We start from the raw sequence: 22,501 nt of genomic DNA, 5'->3' as shown, positions 1-22,501 counted from the left end.
CCACATGCTGCCAATTCTGTGAAGTGTATCAATTTACACTCCAGCCAGCTGATGATGACACTACTCATTTCAGCCTAAACCAACCAGCAGTGTTATCATTTTATAAATCTTTGCTAATTTAATAGGCACATGATGTGGACACCTCAGAGTTTTACTTTGGACAACTTTGTTTATACTTCTCTCAAATATACTGGCAATTGGTAGTTCTTTGGTGAATTTTCTGTTCTTGTCCTTTATGGGTTTTTTTCCCCTTAATTTTTTTATGCCAGTTGCTGTGCCAGCTAAGCCCTTCTATCTCATCTAATCCTTAAAACAGAATTTTCCCTCTTCATAAGTGATGAAACTGAAGTTTAAGGATCTTAAAAGTTTTAGGATCTTCAGTTTCCTCACTGACTTATTGCTCCATTCAATCAACATTTTTTGCAGGGGAGTTTTTCATCTTCCAGACACTTTCTAAAATGAGTTAACAGCACCTAGTACCTGGGATGAAATTATGTGGATGGTTCAGGAGGATGCTGGGACTTTTCACAGCTCTGTTCCCTCCTACTTCTACCTAAAATTTCCTTTATTCTCTTTGTTGTTCTTCCTGGCCTGGAGGTAAGAGTGACCAAGTAATAATTAGTTAGTGGACAGCAGTGCTATTTACTGATACAAAGTTCAAGGAAGATATATGTATCTGTTCATACATCTGTCAACAGAGGTAATATGTAGCTGTTCCCCCAAAAAAGTACCAGAAAAGGATCAAAGGGAGCAATCTGGAGATGAGGCAGAACTCTGTAACAAATCATAGTCCATCAGCTGGCAGCAGGATCAGTAGAAATTCTTCAAAAGCATGCACATAAGTAAGATTGGCTTCCATTTTTCCCATTTTATATTATCTCATATCCCAAGACCAATGTTTGTGCAATTAACTAAGACCCTAATGTTAATTCATCATTTATATCATTTTAGTCCAAACAGCCGAGCTTCTCATAGATTTAGTTAATCTAATCAAATTCCGTGCAATTATAATTTAATTAAAAATACATATGCATAAGGTTGAAATCCTGATACTTAAATCAATTGAATTTACAAGATTAGAAGAAATGCAAATTATTAATTACAGGTCTGAGTTAGAAGCAAAATTTAAAATGATTTAATCCTACTCTCTTTTTCTACCTTGAAGGTAGCCAAGGCCCAAAAGTCAAGAGTTCTCAGTGTCACACAGTGAATAGTAACACTGAGATCTGAATCCAGGTTTCCTGACTTATCTGGGCCTTTCCCTGACATTATTCCAAACTTCACTCAAAGAAACCCTGACATACTCCAAACTCTCAAATGTTTTCCAAACAAAACCCATAAACTAGGGATCAAAACAGCCAAAGCAAAGTAAAAGTTCTTGCTTTCGGTTCTATGCAATTAAAGTTCTTGGGGACTATACTCACATTCATATTTCCGTGAACTTTTTGAAGTGCTCTTGTATTCTTCTATGAGCTTTAATGGAAACTCAATTGCTTCCTTATTAGTTACTAACAGAAACATATTCATTTGCAATTTCAAAGCCCCACCTTTTGCCCCAAATCTTTCTTTCATATAATAAACAAAAATAATGAAAAAAATCATGTAAATTACAATGCACATTTCCCCGAATAAAAAGGAATACATCTTTCCTTCTTTACTATTCTAAGTTTCCCACTGCTCTCTTTTTGGACCAATCATTTTAAACTATATGAAAATTTTAAGTTCACTTTCTCAACACTAAAGTTTTAGTTCCTCCACAGCTTACTGCCTGGCAACCTTGCTTTTTTCAGAGGATATAAAGAGAATTTTAACCTCTCAACAGATTGTTCTAAATAGAGACACAGCAAATTTTAAAAAGCAAAGGATATTCCAATTAACCTGACTGTTGATTGTTTATATTGTTTCCAGAATTGTATCCTCCAGAACTTTGTCTGAATTACTTGCTAGCCAGCACAGGTGTTTTCCACCTTCGTCCACCAGTAACACCTACAGACAAATCACACGCTCCACACAGCCCCTCCCTCCACCCGCAGGCCCCTCCCCCTGCCTGACAACCCTCCATAAGCAGACAATGCCTCACACACGTCCTTCCCCATAACCCCAACACAACAACAAAAACCTATCTGGGCATCCTCATATGGTCTGCTCTGCACAATCAAACCCTAAAACTATTAAAACTGACCCCTTGAAAGCTGTGTTAACTTGATAAATGTGCTCTGTAAACACTGAAAGCACCTGGGATGTTTTCCATCTCACAAGACAGGCTTTTTCAAACCTCTCCTTGGAAATTCAGGCGCGGTGACCCCTCTGCCTTCAGACTCAGAGGCCTCCCCCAGGACAGAGCCTGGAGCCTGAGGAGCACACTCACTGCAAATCTGACTTGACAGTTGTCCTCTCCGAGGTAGCAGAGATCTCCTGAGACATTGGTCTCCAGCCACAGGTGCTCTCCGTTCACCGCATTCTCCTGCAAGGAACAGACCCACTGACTTCAGTTTTCTTTTCAGGGATAAAGGGGGAGATTTCAAATTTAGATTTGGGATGTAGGGATGTTAGTAAACACAGGAGTTTAAACACTTCTCATTTTATCCCTTAAAGTCCTGCTGGAGTCGATTCTACCAAAATTCCAGAAATGAAAGGAGGTATTTAGAAAAACACTGTTTGAGCTATAACTAAAATAGTCATTAGGTCTATAGCTGCTTCATCCATGGATATAGTCATTTTTGAAACATATATTCGACAAATGAGAAAAAAAAAAACCTCTAAATAGTTCAAGGTAAAATCTTATTCATCCAGTCCCAACAGTGAAAATTCTGTGACAATTGAGACTAAAGTTCTATTAAAATTTGCCTTGACTTAGCAAATTAGCTAAGAAGGAAGATGGTAGAATTAAAGTATTTTAAGTAAAAACTGTTTAAAAGCACATTTATATCAGTAATGGGTAAATTATACTTCTAGGGGCAGAGGTTTCTTAAAGCTTAGTTTAAGTCCCTGTATACTCAAAGCACAGTCAATTTCTACTGATTCAAACATTTTACTAATTCAGTAAGGCCTTCACCCAATTAATTCTAATCTTTTCAAACTAAACAATTTTACTGCTTCTAAAAATACTCGCATAATTCTGATGGCGAACAGAGCTGCTAGGATGTATAATATGATGAGCAATAATCCTATTGTCCAGAAATACACAGTGCTTCGTGGGAAAGAGCAGGGTAAACACTCATTTTTTAAACAGTATAATAAATAGGATTCCATATTTCTTTTTATGGTACACTACCTTGGAAAGGATGAATTTATATATTAATTGTATATTTTGCTCATTTGCTTAAAAAGGGCTCTGAGTTATTAGAGAAAGCACTGTACTGGACACAATACAATGCTACATAAAGGAACAAGGCTAAGTCAACATACACATGTATGTATGCACATACACATGTTATAATACACAAAGAAACAAGACTAAGTCTATGGGTCTTGCAGGAAAATTGCTCTTGTTTTTAGCTTGTTCATAAGAAATACATGAACATGTAATTATTTTTCCATGGAGGATACTATGGACTGAACTGTGTCCCCCAAAATTCATATGTTGAAGCTCTAACCCCCAATGTGATGGTATTTGGAGATATGGTAGGAGAAAGTGACTAGGTGTGTAGGTGTTGAGGGCTCGGGAAGAATGCACAGAGACCCTGAAGTGGGAACGTGCCATACACATCTCCAAGTGCTTCAAAACCATTCCTAAAAGGAAAGCAACAAGGACGAGGATCATCCCCTCTACATTAAGTGGTGGTCACCTCACCAAAACCTCTTCTTCTCTACTGGTTATTTTTCCCTGTAGCAAGTCATGTTAAATATTTTCAGGGAAGTCAATGGGAAAATGGGCTTCAATTCACCGTCAATCTTGTGGGACAACAACAGAGGAAAGAAAAGAATAGCTATAGGTTTGGAACCTAGACATTTTTCAGATAGTGATGGACGACACTAATATCAAAAAATAAAATAGAAAGTGCTCCTTTGCAAGGTATCCTGAAGAAATTGATCCTCATAACCTAAAATATTCCACTAATGAGAACTTATCATCCAACTTTAACTTATAGCCATTTATACAAAACAATCCCTTTCATTTTATTATTCTTTAACTTATGCAACAAACATTTATTCCATACCACTGGTGCCAGGCACCAGGATACTGTGCTTATCTATGGAGTAAAACCTACCAGAGAAGATGGAAACTAAACACTTAACAACAGCAGCAAATACTAGAGAAACCGAACCACAGCAAAAATCCTCCCAACTATTTTAGAAAGTGAAGTATAAAATGTTGCAGTGGGGAAAAGATCAAAAACCACAGATACTACCAATCCATGCAGGCCAAGAACTAAGTCCCAAAAGATCAAGCAAGGCAGCCAGGAGCAGGCAGGACTCACTGGTTCCCTGGGCTGGGAGGCTAGACCCTGAGCCAAAGGCTTTGTCCCTGCTGCACTGATACCACCTGCAAGAAGTATTCAAGGGGCGTGCTGGTCAACCTTGCCTAAGATTCAGGCACAGCAGGACTGCTTGGAGAAACTAACCTTACTCTTGGATGGGAACCTGATTTAGAAAAGATGGGCCTTTGGAAGAGAAGAGGGAAAAAAAGGATGGAGGCTTTGCTGTATCCTACCACAGTGGTTCTAGAACACTGGTTCTCAAATTTGGCTGTACACTGTAATGACCTGGTGGATTGTTTTCCCCATGGTCTGTCTTCCACAAACAGAGCAACCTCAGTAATTGCTTTAAATTACAAATCTGATCAAGTCACTGATCTGCTCAAAACTCTTCAATGGCTATCTATGTACTTGGAAGAGTCTAAGCCCTTACTTGTCTATCCCAGGGTGCCTCTCTGACTTCTTTTCCTATCTCTCTGCTATTTCATTTCCTGTCCCTCTTATCTCATCTTTTGACACACTTCCTCTCAGTGATTGACATGCAGTTACTCTGGTCTCCTTCCTATTTCTCAAGCAGGCAAAGGAAACTCTCACCTCAGGCACTTTCAATTTGCTGTTCCCTGTTTTAAAATCGCTTACACCTGACAGCAGCATTGTGCTTTCTGCACTTCATTCAGGTCTCTGTTCAAACGTCCCCACACCAAAGATGGCTCACTGGACATTCAGCTTGCTTCTCCAAACTACTTATCTCTCTCCTTTCTGACTCTATGTGATTAATTTCTATTCATCTTTGGTCATCAGATCAAGTGTGTCTTCCTCTAAAAAGTCATCCCTGACCCCAAAATCTAAGTCAAGTCATTGTTTTAGTATCTCGCATAAAATCACGTTCCCTTCCCATCATTTGTCTTAGTTGGCAATTAATTCACATAATAATGAAATGATTATTTGATTAATGTTTTCTTTTATACTAGACTCTAAGATCTATGAGGACATTGAATGTCCAGCTCCTAACTTAGTTCCTGGCAAATAGTAGATGCTTAATAAATTTTGGGAACCAAAAAGATGGAAGACTAAAGATCATTAAATAACTGAACGAAGGAACAAATGAACATTCCTATTATGTTCAACTCCAAGGAGTGGAAAGAAATAATTATTTTTATCTGTCCATTAGTTTGGAGTCATAAACTGTGAGACGTACACATGGATGCCTAATGGAGACATGACAGTCTTTTAAAATCAGAAAGAGAAGCAGAGTCCTTTAAAAAAGCCATTCAAGAAAAAGATGAAGCATAACTTTTGCTAGACTACATTTTTTCTCATGCCCCATCCTTTTTCTTGCATGTCTCTCTTGTCCGATGCTTAATAAAGGGCAAAATGAAGAAGTAAACTTACCTAAAGAGAGGTCTGGCCTTTGCCCTCAGCTTCGAGAAAGTAATCTCTAAGCACTTGGAATGTCCTGCCTGATAAGAGTGTTTTGTTTACCTGAGGGCCTTGGGCCATACAGCATCAACTAGATCTCCACAGGGGCTAGAGGCTAAGGTCAACCACATGGGCAGTCAACCATGTCTACATGACCAATTAAAACTCTGGATACCAAGGCTCAGATGAGCTTCCCTGGTTGGCAATATGCCATGTGTATTGTCACACATAGTTGCTGGGAGAAGTTAGCTAGCTGTCCACAACTCCACTGGGAGAGAATTGTAACAGACCACAAATGTGAGTACAACAGCTTTCAGTGAGTTCTATGAGTCCTTCTAGTGAATTATTGAACCTGGGTATGATCTTAGGGATTCCTGAACTTACAATTGATGTCAGAAGTGAGCATGGTCTGGGGATTCCTGAATTCTGCAAAAGGGTGTGTAGCCTGAGTGGCGTTAGGACAAAAATGGGGTAGACAAATGAACTACTTTTGGTTTTCTTCCTACATTTCTCATGAATCCTTCTCTAGCTCCATGTTAATAAACAGAAACTTTAAAGTCAGATAGACTTGCTACTTAATAGCTGTATGACTTAGGGCCTCTCCCACTTTCCTAAGCCTCAGTTCACTCATCGGCAAAATTATAAAAACAGTTGTACCTCCCTTATAGAATCACAGTAATGTTTCTGTGCAAAAGTGCATAAAGCCCGATGCTGTGCATATAATAAGAAGTAAACAGGTGTTTATTAGACACTTTTTATTATCGTTGTTGCTGCTACTCTCTAGTTTTCCTTTTTCCTCCTAATCCTTAGATGTTGGCATTTACCTAATTTTAATTCCCTGGTTTTTGGCTGAGATTGCTAGCCATTCAGCAAAATAATTTTTCTCTTCTTCCTGGACATAAAGCTAAAGCTTATTCCCCAGCCTCCTTTGCAATTAGGTATGAAACCAAGTTCTAACCAATGGAACATGCTCAGAAGTTTGAGATGTGGCCCATTAGATCTGCCCACATTCATTTCTCCATGTTTCTTTTTTACCACAATGATTGATTGGGAAGTCAGCCTTTAGAATAATTTTGGAAACCTCCTGGTGACATGTCAAAGCAACCATCAAAATGGGTCACTAAACAGCTATGTGAAAAAGGGCCTGACTCCCCACCACCCTCCTGAAATAGTCCTCATCTATTAACACTGGTGAGAAACACTTCTATGGTACTGAGCAATTCCATGTATGAATCTTTCATTCACTGCAGCCTAGTTTACCCCAACTAATACAGGCCTCTTTTTTGCTCTTATTTTTCTCTGGGCCTCCTTTCATTTTCTGCATCTACCCCCAAGTTACTTACTATACACTGAACAGCATGTCTTTCTAAGTCTTGTTTTCTTCTGATCTGAACTCTAATTCTGACACCCTCTCTGATTTATTTTACATTGTTATAAACTTAATTCCCCTAAAATACAGAAATGATTTTGTCTCTCCCTTCCTCAGAATGCTTAGATGATTCCCTATTATTTATAAAATAAAAATCAAAATTCAATCTGGTAAACTTCCATTGAAGCCTTCGATTAATGGTCTAGTTAAGGATAATCAGTCTATCCTTATACTCCCTTATTTACCTTCACACATTTTACTCCTACAGGTCTTCTTTAAACATAGCCCAGATTTTCCTTCTTTGGTGCTATATTTTTATTCATTCCAATGTCCCCACCTGGGAACATCTTTCTTTCTTCTCTATATATCCATCTTGATCTACCATCTCAAATAGTATACAAACCAAAGAGTATCCATCTGTGCTAAACAGAAAAAATAACTCTCCCATTTCTAGATGAAGACAACATTTCTACTGCACTTGTGAGTGCTAAGACAAATCTCTATAGATAAACATTTACACGGATAGGTTTATGCTGATAATCTATTTACCTAAGAATAGAGATTCACTTACATAGACAGAAATACAGATTTATAGATATAAGAGGTATCTTCAAAAAGTTCATGAAAAGACTTGTGTTATCTTTTAATTCCATTTTTCCACTAACTTTTTGAAGTACCCTCAAGGATATGATTCCTTGCTCAAGGTCTACTGAAATCCTAGTAATGGTTATAAGTAAAAAGATAAAAGTGGGGAGAGAGTTGGAGACTGAATAACACTTATGGATAAAGAATGCGCTCACACCAGAAGCAGAGTCTACACAAAATGAAGACACTTATAAAAATTTTTAAAACAATAAAAATCAGAAATATGTATCCTATGTAAGTGTTCTTACAAAATCAAAAAGGAAAGAAGAATGCAGATCGCCTCTCCCTGAAAATCTTCAGGATAGTAATAGGTAACAAACTGTCTTGGATGATTTAGATTTGTGCTATACAATATGCATATGGCTACCGAGGACTTGAAATGTGGTTAGCATTAATTGAGATGTGCTGTTAGTGTAAAATTCACAGCAGATTTTGAAGACAGTATGAAAAAAGAATGTAAAACATCTCACTAATAATTTTTATATTGATCACATGTTGAAATGATAATATCTTGGATATATTTGGTTAAACAAAATATGGTATTAAAATTAATTTTACCTATTTCTTTTCACCTTTTTTAAATGTGGCTACTAGAAAATGTATCAGTACTTTATGGCTCACATCTATTTCTACTGGACAGTGTTAGTTTAGATAATCACTTGCCTGGAGGCAAAAGATTAGACACTTCTCACAGACCTGTAAAGGTGTAGGATTCTATGATTTTCTCCAACGTCCAGTGCAATTTAATTTAAAATGCTCCCAATTCCAGAAAATAAAGGAACAGCGAGGGTCTATGAAATCGCAGTAGGTCTGTCTCACTATTAACCTGGCTGACCTGGACCACGACCTTCACTGATTTATAGTGGTAGTTCTTCATGCTCTGCCTAGCAACCCAATGTCCTCATTAAGTTAAGTTTTTTTAAATGGAGGTGGGAGTGGGGAAAGGTGATGACACTGAAACCTGATGAAGAGTGAGGGCCTGAAGCTTGGAAAGAAGGCACAGGTCTCCCAGGACTCGCATATGAAACAGGACTGAAATGAGAGCATGAGCAATGCACACATGCGTGTACACACACACACACACACACACACACACACACACACTCTCTCTCTCTCTCTCTCTCTCTTGCCTCCTCCTGGCTTTTCATTCAAGGTTTCTAAAGATAAGATGACCTAGTTTCATAACCCAGTTTAAACCAATCTTGCATGAAGACTCTGGTTCCCTAATCTTATCCCTGAACTGAACTGTGAGGCAGTGCACCAACTGGGTTATGTTTCTACCTGCCTAGGAGAAAGTGCTTCTTTTTTTAGCATTATTATGGAAAGGAAAGGAAAAGTGGTCTGGATTGAGGAGCTGGCTCTGTTTGTGTTAAGCTCTGTTTTTCACAGCTCTGAGGACTGGAGGAAGTTTTTCCAATAAGGGAGGAAAAATGCATTGAAATCAAGGATTCTGGGTTTAAAACCAACATTCCCTTTAAGAAAGACTTTGACGGCTTTTCCACCATTGTTCTTGGGGTTGTTTTAGGCAGTGTAATGAGCAAAAACAAATTATAAAACAGTGGGGACAGAAGGGAGACCCACCTCCTGTGCTCTCTGCTAAAATACTAAAACAGGAAGGAGATCTCTAAGTCCAAATTAAGTCTCCACTGCAGGGGAGGCATGTGACATTTAAGAGAAGACACACATTGTCTGTGGAACAGACACACTTCTAAATGGGCTAACTCAATCTAAACTGGGAACTTGGAATCCATCCCAGGAGATGAGAATATTTTTCCTTTTTAAGCGTTCTTTCCTTCCTTTCTAGTAATTTAGCTTGTTTTCTCCAAAACTAGCTTGGCTGACATGCATTGTACAATGTCAGAGAGAGCAGTCCCTGGAGGTTGTCACTGTGAAGGTGAAGAGGGACACCACTGGGAAGTGTGGAAAGATTAAGCAACCATGTGTGCTTTAAGATCTAACACAATACATTGTATTAGGAGGGAAATCTAAAGTGTCACTTGGGATTTGAGTAGCATAAATCCATTTATTTTTCAAGCTGGATTTGGAGTCATGTCTACCAAGCCTTTATGGAACTGGAGATTATCTGAGGGCCCGTCAATTCTCAGTGAAATGTCCTTTTCTCACTGATTGAGCAGAAAAGCTGTAATCAATTCATCCCCTGACATCAGTTACCAGGCCTGTGATGCTGTGCTCTCCACTGTAGAGAGAAAAAAAGCAGAAGACATTGCCTCTCCCTCCAACTAGCCTGAAAGCTAACTGAGCTTCCTCAAATAAGGAAGCCAAACAATAAACACTAATTTAGTTGTAAGGTTTGTAAGACAATGCACTATGAGTATAGGGTATGTGAGGAATCAAACAAACAGTGAATGAAATAAACAGAATTGATAAAAGATGGGCATGCCTTGGCAGAGAGCAAGAGATAAAATCTCTAGAGGAAATAAGTTCCCACACTGGGTTGAGCCAGTGCCCTCTCTTGTCAGTAGAAGACTCAAGCAGCACACTGAAGACTGATCTGGATACTCTCCCACACATCCACGTTCAGGGTTCTACCCCTGACATGCATGGAGGGAAAGGTCTGTGCACAGGCAGCAGGAGTAAATATTAGCAAAAAGTCATCAAGGAAATGAGACAGTGTGGGGCAAAGAATCCTAAAAGTCATTTGTATAAACCACAGCAAGAGAGATGGTTTTGGACTCTGAGTGACAAGCTAAAACTAAGAAAGCCAGTGAATATCACTAAGCCCAGAAAACAGAATGGGAAAATGGAAATTATTAAGTTCATGTACCCAAAGCATAAAAACTGACTGCTATAATAGTATACTCCTGGCCAAAATGTGCAGGTGCCTACAGTCTAGGCTCACTAAATCAGTGCTCGCCTGGGTCTCAGGCACACCACAAGCAGACCATTCCTCGAAGCCCTTTGCAAAAGTATATTTAGGAAATAATTGTGTCCCTTTGGATGACTATGGCACATATGCCAGAGTCAGAAAAGAGACTTTTTGGGATCCCACCATAAGTAGGGGAATGAGAGAACTCTGCGACTGTGGTCAAGCCCCTCAGAAGCACGGCTTAGCACTGTTGGGGCCCTTTACTTCATTAAAGGCAAGGAATTGGAGGTACCCTTTTTTAAAAAAAATTCTTGTCACCCTCTTTATCTGGAGACTCTTAAGAGGCTCCAAGCCTAATCAGTGCTCAATAAATAGTTACACTGCATAAGCAAGACTGCTCATTTTATGCACCGAATGCAGAAGTGTGGGCTCACAGGGAGACAAGGGGTCAGGCTGCTTCTCCACAGAAAAGAGAAGGGCAGAAAGAGCTCAGGCCAGGACTCCTCCTAACTGTAAACACAACAAAGAAATGCCTGGTCTGGCTCCCTGAAAAGAAGAGCAAACTAAAGTGATATCAATGAAACTGTTGAAAAGCACATCCGTGAGGAAGAGCCAAACATTTTAAAGCAAGAGCAAGTAATCTAAAATCTTAGCAAAAAGAAAAAAAAAAAAGTCACTGAAATATTTTTAACAATCTGCTTCCTCTTCTCTTCTGAAACAAACGTAGTGCATAATTATAATAAAAAAGTGTAGTGTTGGTCACGGTTTGGCTTCTGTTTGCTAACACCAATATTAGCTCAAATATGTTTTTTTCAGAGTAACATCTCATAACGCCTTACAAGCCAGATCTCTAAATAAGTCCTCAGATGGAGTGTCTAGAAAAGGCTTTCCGTTTGTCCTCCATTGTTAAAAATCCCCAAAGTGTTTCCTTCTATGCTGTAATTTCAACAGACTGGTGGTGCCCACAATGAAAGAGAAGGGGAGGAGAGGAAGGAATAAGACCCTGTGCATGAACCCAGCCTTACTTCCTATCTATTCCTCTCCAATCTTTATTGCAGCCTCCCACCACGAGCCAAAAATACCATTTTGATGAAATATTAGAGTGCACACCTCTCTACAGGAATCAGAAAATAACAGCTTCTAGCCAAACTCCAGCTCAAGCAGGACGCTTCTGCTTAAAGCGTTTTTTGATAACTATTTCCAACAGCACATGGGGATAGAGCATCCTTCTTTGCATTACTAGTGACACTCTCTGTACCCCTTAGTTCTAGACATCATCTCCCCATATTTTAGCTGTTGATTTCTTCCCTGCCCACTGGATTCTAAGCTTCTTCAAGGCAGAAACTATATCTTTTTCTTCTCAGCATCCCAAGAAACCAACATGGGTTCTAGCACAAAGCAGGTACTCAACGACTGTGAGACGAATTACTAAATCCATCAGTTACTTTATTTCTGAATAAATAAGTTTGCAGGCTGCACAGTTCGCAAAGAACTTTCACACTGACTGCTGCATTTGATCCTAATGACACCCATGAAATCCCCTGAGGAGTGGCCACAACTATCTCCATCTACAGATGAGGATGTGGAAGCTGAAAGAAATGAAGTGACTTGACCAGTGTCACACAAGGGGCAGAGAAAGGATTGAATGAATGTTCCTATCTACACGGCTGAAACTATCCCTCATTAGAATCTTTCATCTCAAATCGGGACCTGCTGCTTTAGATCAGAGGATTGTTTGGAAGGTCATGAATATTAAACTAACTTTTTTGGGTCCTTGATTCATAACAAACTCTCATTATTGGTCCATGCACATCCTTCTTTAATCTGTTTATACATTTAATTCTTTTGAATTATATAAACACTGGTGTAAATATACTCTATATTATGCAGTGAGAGTTTATTAAATAACTGTCCTGGAATAAAGGGAAACTCCAGGAAAAGAATATTCTTCCTGGACACCAGTTCAACATGCTCAGGTGGTATCTAAGCATGCTTAGTATAATAATGTCTCCATCAAGGAAGAAGTTGCATTTCAATTACATCCAGTCTTTTGCCAGGTACTTCATAAATGTAGACAGCATTTTCACTAGTATGTGTCTATAATGTAAAATAAGAATGTTAATAAGTGTGTGCTGGGGGAAGAGGAAAAAAATGTTATAATACCAAAGACATTAAACTGTGGCATATGTGCTCAAAAACAAAAATAAAACACACTCCTTTCCTTTCCCCCATCCTGCCATTCTTTCATATGGAGGAAAAGAACATGGATTATATCCTCTGTTCAAATTCAATTAAAAACGCTAAACAAGACTCATCAAAACGGGCTGGCAGAATTTCAGAGCAGCCCTGCCTTACCTTCATGCTGTTCCTCACCTTGCTTCAGGAAGGGACAAAGTCCTTCAGTCCACAGTTAGAGATGTCTCCAACCGAGAACTTGATTCATTGGGGACTCTCAATAAATATATTTTAATTGACTTAAGAATTTCAGACTGTAATCTTCAAATTCAGAAAACAGTTTTTGTGAGTGTGTTTTAGTTAAAATCTTAATTCCACTAATATACCCAATCCACTGGTACGAGACCCATCTACCTTTGGGTCAGGGAAGGAAATATAACCCACAGGAGGACATGAAGTGCCTGGAAGGTAAAGTGAGGCTATCCTCTCTCAGAAAAAAAAAAAAGGTACCCCACCCCCCAAAAAAGTCAGCTTGATACAAGGAAATAAAACTTAGATCCCATGACGTTACTAAGAGTAAGCACTATTCATTGTCAACTTGGTAGAAACCAATAAAGCATGTGTATGAGGTACTTTTTAATCTTACAGCTGCAAAGCCAGAAAACAGTGCTTCAAATGATTCATGAAATTTTTATTTTAGTCTTGAACACATCTGACTTCATAGAAAAGATCTACGGTCCTAGGAGTTTGATAGAGCTGTGACTTAGATATCTGAAGACTGGCCAGTGAGCAGTACTGAAATTTATTGTCAGTCTTGCATGTAGCTATAAGAATCCTGAGAATGAGAGAAGCATCACATGTAACTGAAATTATGTTTAAATGAAAAAGCCAACACCTACACTCCAGTCCAGAGTCGCTCTGGGCTCCTTGGCTGGGCCATTTGCCACAGGAAGGCTGAGGGGATGTGCAGGAGCCAGATGCTGGAGGCCCGCCCGAGAGATTGCTTTCCTGCAGCAAGAAGAAAAGACACAAACAAAAACCAACATCAGAATCTCATGCACAGCTCAGCATTTCCCGTGGGGTAGAAATGGTGCCTGAGTCAGCCTTCCACATCTGAAAACCTTTACAAACGTATTGCAATCTACCTCTCTAAAGTGCATGGTGAAGAGAGAGGGAGGCAGATCCCAGAAGACAGGGAGGTTGAGAGTGCCACTGTAGGGATATATACTGCTTCAGGGCTACAAATTAAAATGTAAGCCCCTGTTCAGAGCAGGAATGGGGGTCTCTCCACTTATGGAAAAAGAACTGGGGCTTGGGCAGGTGCAATGCAGCTGAAAGTTCACTCTTACTCCTTTCTCTTCTGAACAACATTGTCCTTTACCCATCCTCCTTTACCCTTGCAGTGGACTACCTGAGCTTGAGGTTCTAAATGGGAAAAGACCAATTTGCATCTGTCAATAAATTGCACATGTTAAGAGACCAATATCTTACCAAGGTCCACAGTAAGAAAAAACCCAAATGCACTCATTAGACTTTAGGTTTTCAGGGTGGAGCATAACAGTATTCAGGTCTGGTTGAGAAAGTCAGACCTGACCTTGGTCTGCAAAGATAAGAAATAAGTGGAGCTGTTATAGTAGAGCAAATATGACCATTGCTGAGCAAAGGGAAGGGAGGAGAGGCGAGAGCACAGCGGAGAAAACAGCAAGAAAAAGTAAGAAACCAGAGATCACTTAAGGAGATCTTGTGTATCCTCGGGAATAATACAAGTTCAGTTCTCAAATGGCCCCCTCAGTGTCACACAAGGGTCTCAAGCTTCAATGTGAGCACTGATTCATGGATGAACTAATGGCTCCCTGGAAGGGAGAGGGTCTTCCCTCTACAGTAGTGTCTACGTGTGGTCTGAGAAGGACCTGAATTAGAATCGAATGGGTTTTGTGATACTGCAGCTGTGAGTCCTGCGTCACTCTGAAGGTGAGGCACAGGGATTTGCATTTACACACGCAGGAATCCCAAAGCGTTTCCTTCTGTGTGCTAAAGTTTGCAAACTTTGCCCTATGGGAGCAAGGACATTTGGGCAGGTAGGACAGCAGTAACTTACCAAGTTGCATCAAAGGGGAGTTCTAGAGGAAAACATCAGCAATTTCTTTCTTTACTTCCAATTGGCTCTCTGAAGCTTGTCTCATATGATACAAACATTGCAGCAAGAATCTGCCATTTCTGAGACTGGACATGCTGACTCTCCAAGGGAGGCCCAGATCCCCAGACTCCTTTACCCACCTCACTAAACAGAGGAACAAGGCTACAGACAGTGGAATGGAGAAAAGGAAAGCAGTGATGCCAGATCTGTGGGGAATCCCATCATAACCAAGACATTGAAGGAAAAGGAACTTGACCCAGGAAGGGGCAGCAATAAGAGGAGAACCTAAAAGCTTTGTGGAACCCTAAAAGGCAGGTGATCTCTCTGTCCTGTTCATTGACCTCTGAAAACTCCATCCAGGAATGGAATTTGTGAAGAAGCTAAGATGAAAAGTAGCTCCAAACCTGAAGAAAGGCTGAATCCGGTAAAGAATCCGGGATTGTGCAACCACGAACCAATTACCAAGTATGTCAGAGAGCTCAGCAAGTGTCTAGCTCTGTTCTTCTTTTATATAGTCTCTTGTATTCCTACACAGGAAGTCCCAGAAATAGTGGAGAGGTCTTCAGTAGTTGGAAGCGATCATGTCAAACTTGCTGGTAGCCTACTTTCAAAGGCTCCCACTAGGCAGCAGGCAATGTACTTGCTTTATATAAATCCTCCAAAGAGTCATCACAAGTATGGAGACCTTTAATGAAGACAGTCTGATGACACAATGTTCTGCTTCCTACCTCTCACCAAGGCAAACAATTAACAACATCAGTTTTGGCCCCTCACCCAAAACTATATTCATATCATTGAGCAATAAGAAAGAAACAGTGGAACACTCCTATACGGTGATCCTTCATCCCCCAACCGGTTTCCTCCACCTAGTTGAAAAAACTGTTTTAGCATTCTTCATTAGAATTTTCTCTAGCTTTGAAGGCTCTGTACGATGACAATGACCCATAGTTTCCATCACAAGAAAATCAGGTCTCTGTGGAATCAGAGTCTATAGGCTCTACCTTTGATTCCATAACAGACACCAGGACCTCAATTTAAGTGTCCTTACAAAAAATACCAATTGGTGCCTAAGTGCGAAGACATAGACTGGCTGAAGAATTCCTAAATCTTGGGTGAATGAGAAAAACATGAAGCCTTCATCTTTTCATGAACTGTCCCAGACAGTTGTAATCAGGAAAGGAAAAAAAAAAGAGAGAGAGAGAGAGAGAAAATAAAATTCTGCTGTCAGGTACCAGTAGAAACCACAGGACAAATTAACTTTAACTCATCAGAACTTGTACACTCTGACCACCAAAACCTGATTACTCTTCCTAATCAGAATCACCAGGAGGGGCAAATTGTTCAAATAATGAAATTAGAATGCAAGGGATATATGTGTCTATAGAAGAGCAATGTGGCTATAAGAGGCATACAAACATTTATACCTGAATGAAATTACAGTCAAATCACACTCTCTTCTAGCCTACACATAGAACCTAGAACATAAGGGCTTTTGCTGATCATTTATTCTTCATTTTGAATGCAAATTTAAGTAATTTATGTAACATAATAGAGGAAAATTGTATATCTACTATACATATACATTAATTAGGAGAAAAAATAAGAAACGTCGAAGTGGCTGCCAGTTTATAACTGCAAAAGGGTCTCACAAAAGAACAATACATAAGAAAGAGAACAGGAAAAAAATATTTAGATACTACAAGGGAATGGAAACTAACTTCTGATTACAGCTTTCCATTCTTCTAAATAACTATGGGAGAAAGTCCTTTTTTGCAATAAGTCGTATATGTATGTATACACATTTTCTCTCCAAATAAGAAAGTAATTTCATTATATCTCAGGCCTCAAATAAAATTAGTGTAAGTTATTTTTCTATTTAAATTTACCTTGGTTGTGGAAGATGGCATTTAAGAGGCTAATAGAACTTGGTATATGCTTGGGGATGGAGGGGTGTCAGTGGTTTTATGCTGCAATTTTTTCCAATGAAACATCAGTGGGGTTTCAGCTTTTAATTCTTCCCTCCTGCTCAGAACCCTCCCAAGTCCACAGTCAGCAAAAATCTTGAGATACCAATGATTCTTTCTATTAATTTCACAACACTTTGTAGGGGGTGACTGTAATCATGAAAACATCTTTGAAAAGAACTGTGATATTAACTATAAAATAGATAAGAAAAAAATCCTATAATATAGTTTCAAAAGCATAAAATCACAGTTAATGTCAATTACCTGACATGAAAGACCTCTGACATATTTAAAATATAAAAGCCATCATACATTTTAAATAGCATTCTATTTGTCCATCACTTCATTCAATAAGACTATAAACTCCTAAAGGACAGGGCTCAATTCATCTACTAACCTGATTACATTCTCGCCCAGGGGTAGACACAGCATATATTCAATAAATGCTTTGTGACTTAATGAATGAACTTGACCAAGAAGCTAAGCAAAACAGCTTGCTGATTAGATCAAGGGTTGAGAAATCTGGTTAGCACAATTTGAGTTATATCCCAGCCCTTACATTTCAGTAATATTCTTTCCTGAAAGGGTCAGAAATACTTCAAAGCAGCTCTTTTAAAATAAATGCAAATGAGGCAGAATTCAGTGTTAAGAAGCCTAAGACACAGCACAGTGGCTTTGTGTGATCAACATTAAAACAGAATTTTATTGCTACAGCACTTGTAAAGGGCATCTGATAGTGTTAATATTTTTACAATGTATTTATTGAAAAAGCATGCAGCATATACTCTTTATAAACAGAATTTTTAAAAAGTTATGAAAAAACAGAGTAGAATAATGTTTACCAGAGGTGGGGGTGGGGGGGAGAAAGTGGTGGACTACTGGGTACAAAACTATGTTATGTATTTAAGTGAATTGTTGTATAGTATATGCATGTATTGAAACATACTGTACCCCACCAAAATGTACAAATACATGTTAAAATATATTTTTTTCATCTATGGAAAAACATGTAAATAAATGGCTATTTAGCCAGGATACCCTCTACTTATCCATGTTGCAAATTTCTCTCACTTTGCTCTGGTTCCACTCTGACTCCAGATATATATGGCTCCCATATTCGATCCTTCCTGTCATACTAACCCTCTCTGAGGGATTCTACACATGAGCATAGAATGAGGATCCCACCTGCTGAGTGGAAGAGCACCAGAGAATCAGGAGGTCCCCTATCCACATCACTTAAAGATTAAAACATTATAGACTGGTGAACTCATCTAATTGTTCTAGAAAAGGAATTGGCTAACTAAAAAGTTATTCTGTACCTTGGTTTAATTCCCCAAGTGTCTAAAAGAACTTAATCACTGTGTGTGTGCACACTGATGTGTTTTTCTCCTTACTACATAGGCACTAACTTTGCTTATATTCAAAGCAGCCCACCATGCTTCTCAGTTGACCTAGATGAGCCACCTCCAATACCAGGATAGCCCACACAATAAAAATTGTCCTAAGCCCTACACGAACCCCAAATATTCCACCAGAGGTTTATGTAGGGGAATAAACTATTTGTAATTATTTGAGCCTAAATCCTACTCCATATTACATATGAACTCAAAGTACTTTTTGATGATTTTAATGTACATTGGAATTTTCAAGAACGTAATTACTACTGAAACAAAGGTTCGCTGTGTTCAGTTTCCTAAGGGGTGTAAGTCATTCATAAAATCACTTTTGGTATTGAATCTTCAACACAACATATCGTATTACTCTACGTTTGTTACTTACACAGTGATTCTCCAACAGAGGTACTCAGCCTTTGCCCACAATGGAGCTTGAGAATCAGTTCATTTAAAGTTTTCCAGGTATGTCTAATGTGTACCCTGGGCTAAACACCACCATTTGACATAGATTTGCAAGCATCTGACTACTTCATTACATCTGCTAATGAGACTAAGCCCAGGCATTTGCATATTGAAATATATCCATTCATTCAACAATGTATTTACTAAACGTCTATTTAATGCCAAGCACTGTTCTAGATGTGTAGGATACATGAATGAATAAAACACACAAAAATAGCTGCCTTTGTAAAGCTTACATTCTAGCAAAAACACATTTCAACAGGCACTAAATCATTTTATATCTTATGTATCCCTCAAAACAATGAGATAGATACCTTTATTATCTCTACTTTACAATAAACTTCAAAAATTATAGCACAGAACAGTTAAGATACATGTCCAAAGTCACAAACATAGGAAGAGAGCCAAATGAGACTTGAATCCAGGCATCGAACTCCAGAGTGGACATATGTAATCATTACATAACCCCACACTTTAATGAAATGCTGACAGCACACACACACATAGCAAATGAGACATATTATACAATTTTCCTCTTACATACTAATTTTCTAATTGCCTTCACTACAAATGTCCTATCTCCAAAACAATAATTTAAGTTTCTACTAGAGAGAGGCCATCTCTAATAGGCATTAGGGTGCAGAGGCCAAGAATACACCTTACTTTACTAATTAACACCTATGTCGTCAAGCTGTTTGACCTATTTTAGCCTCAGTTTCCTTGTATGTAAAATAAAACAATAGTGCCCAACTCAGAGAGTAAAGGAGGAAAAATTTTTTAAAATGTGTGCAGGATGCTTGGCACATAGTAAACACAATAAATGGTTGCTGTTTTTATAATTCTTACACATATCAGCAGTCCCACAGCACCTAGCCAAAGCTAGACACATGGTAAATCTCTAAATAAATATGTACTTTTTGATTACTCTCAAATTTTCCAAGCTCCCTAGACACTTCTGTTCATTCAATAAACATCTGGCAAGCTTCCCCTACGTGTCAGGCAGTTCAAAGGGGCTATTCAAACAGAAGAAATAATTCCATGGTGGCCAAAGGAATCATTCTTTCCCCCCTACTTGCCTATCTTCCTAATACAAAATTAGAAAGCACAACACTCTCCCCTCAGAAAAATGTATTAAGGCATTAAAAAAAAGCATGCAATCTGAATGCCATGGAAATTGTCTTATGATATTCACGTAAATAAATGCAACAGCAAAAATACATTTTTTTGTTTAATCTATAAAAACGGACTGGCTGCTAAATGTCCCTGAGAACTTGTGAACTCATCTGTTAGAGAGGATTTATTTTCCCAATATAATTTATTATAGCCACATCCATAAAGCAGTGGTGGGATGGGCTTGGTGTGGGATGTGACAACGAATCTCACTTTAAAACAAGGTAAGATTTCTTAACTGAGATTCTCTCAGGAGTTAATAACATTCCTCTCCTTCAGGTGTTATTTGAGGTGAAAAGTAATCCCAGGGAATGCATAAAAAGCAATCATACTGCTATGGGTTGAATTGTGCCTCCCCAAATTCATACGTTGAAGTTCCATTCCCCAACACCTCAGAACGGTACCTCATTTAGAGATAGGGTCTTTATAGAGGTAATTAAGTTAAAATGAAATCATTAGGATGATGATGGGTATATTTATAAAATGGGGAAATTTGGACATGGACACACATACAGGGACAACACCATGTGAAAATGAAGGCAGATTGGCAGCCATCACCAGCAGCGAGGACAGAGACATGGGACGGATTCTCCCCCGCAGCTGCAGGAGGAACCAACCCTGCCAACACCTTGATCTCTGACTTTCAGCCTCCCGAACTGTGAGACAATACATTTCTGTTGTTTAAACCACATACTTTAAAACTAGACCCAAAGTTTTAGTGTAATAGGGTTTGGCTAACTTCAAAATTCCAACTTCTCTTTTCCAATTGCACCTGTGAAAATTTGAGTACCTTCCTACCATAATGCTGCCCTTCAGAAATCAATAATGTTTAAACAGAAACACATTCCCTTGAAAAACCATTGTTAAAAATAACATTCTCAGACAAATAAATAGTAAGCATCTGAAAAAGTTTTATTTAACTCATTAATGGAGTAACCAGCAGAGAAGATGAATGCAAATTCAAAGTGTTTATAAGAGATTGAGATTTATAATAGTCAGGAAAGAAATGCCTAAAACAGCTGTCTTTCTTCAGGTTAATAAGATCTTAACCTGGCGTTAACTTCTCTTTTAGTCAATAAAATCATAACATACCAGTTTTTCACAGGTTAACTTTTAACGTTACAGGAACATAAGCTGTCAGCACCTCTATCAGTTTTGTATTATCAATCAAATACACAAAGACAACAAAATTACAGTACCCAAGAGTATCAGATGAGAGTCAGTTACTAAATAACAAGGTTATGCTTTTATTGGAGCAGGCTAATTAGAATATGCTCCAGTAAAATAACATTTAAAAATCAAACAATAACCATTTTTCTTTTGTCAAAATTTGGGATAATTTTATTCCCACTATTTACAGTTCAAACTATTAATTAGAATGCCCTGTGTATCTGTATATATATCTGGAAAACCTCTTGAAATAAATTATTTTACCCCCCAAACAATAATAATAAACATTTGCTGGGCACCTAGTATGCGTTGGATATTCTTTTAAGCATCTTCACTTAGGCTGGAAACAGACTCTGGGATAGAAATGTTCATGAGGTTTCCTGGATGATGCCTGTCGGGGAGTGAAGGACGCTGAACTGTGATGCAGTCACAACAGAAGCCTCAGTTCACTGTGCAAGAAGCTCTGGAGCTGGAATGGCCCTTCAGAATTGTCTCAATTTGAGGCAAAGGGACAACTCTTTGAACCAACAAACCTCCACACCAACCAGTCTTTGGGGATGGACAGCCCCTGGAAAGAGTATAACCATGGGCAGGGCTCAGCTGCAGGCAGCAGCAGCTAACACTCCTGGCTGCTGGGACAATGAGCTCTTTGTTCCTGAGAAGGCACATGGGCAGCAAACCACAGCACACCTGTAATACTCGTGACAAACTTATGAAATGGATCATTTTATTATGCCCATTTTACAGAAGGGACAACTGACATTAGAAAGTTTAAGTAGTAGCTGGCCAGTTAGTGCAGTTGGTTAGAGATCACAGGTTCAGGTGCCCCTACTGGCCAGCCACCAAAAAAAAAACAAGAAAGGAAGTTGAAGTTACTTATATAAGCCACACAGCTAAGTAAAAAGGCCAGCACTGGAGCCATGTGTGGCTCCAAAGGCTCCATCACTCTGCACTCCCTCTGAAAGAGAGAGGGAAGGAAAAGAAGGGCCACAGAAACGGGAGGGAAGACGCACCCACAAGATGGTAAAAGGCCAGGGCATGCAGTGCATTCAAGTGACCAGTGAAATGCTGTCTCAGTCTGTTCGGGCTGCTATAACTGGGTGGCTTATAAACAACAGAAATTCATTTCTCATAGTTCTGGAGTCTGGGAAGTGCAAGACCAAGGTGCCAGTAATTCGGGGTCTGGTTAGGGCTGGCTTCCTGGTTCACAGACTGTGCCCTATAGCTGAGGCCTCACATAGAGGAAGAGGCAGACAGCTCCCTCAGGCCTCTTTCCTAAGGGCACTAATCCCATTCACAAGAGCTCTACCCCATGATCTAATCACCTCCCAAAGGGCCCCACCTCCTAATA

At 39.1% G+C, this 22,501-nt stretch overlaps 1 protein-coding gene across 2 annotated transcripts in view; it reads right to left on the bottom strand.

The window, feature by feature from the left end:
• Positions 1-22,501, bottom strand: part of DGKI (diacylglycerol kinase iota) — a 436,008-nt gene that overhangs the window by 279,732 nt on the left and 133,775 nt on the right. For both annotated transcript variants that reach the window (XM_063099453.1, XM_063099454.1), the window contains exons 2-3: positions 13,753-13,861; positions 2,369-2,464 (exon numbers count right to left, since the gene is read on the bottom strand). In XM_063099453.1, coding sequence (XP_062955523.1) covers positions 2,369-2,464; positions 13,753-13,861 — 205 coding nt within the window. The remainder of the gene's footprint in view (positions 1-2,368; positions 2,465-13,752; positions 13,862-22,501) is intronic.

The sequence above is a fragment of the Cynocephalus volans genome, chromosome 6 (genome assembly GCF_027409185.1).
Source record: "Cynocephalus volans isolate mCynVol1 chromosome 6, mCynVol1.pri, whole genome shotgun sequence".
Lineage (NCBI taxonomy): Eukaryota > Metazoa > Chordata > Mammalia > Dermoptera > Cynocephalidae > Cynocephalus > Cynocephalus volans.
This window is presented reverse-complemented; position numbering and strand designations above follow the sequence as displayed.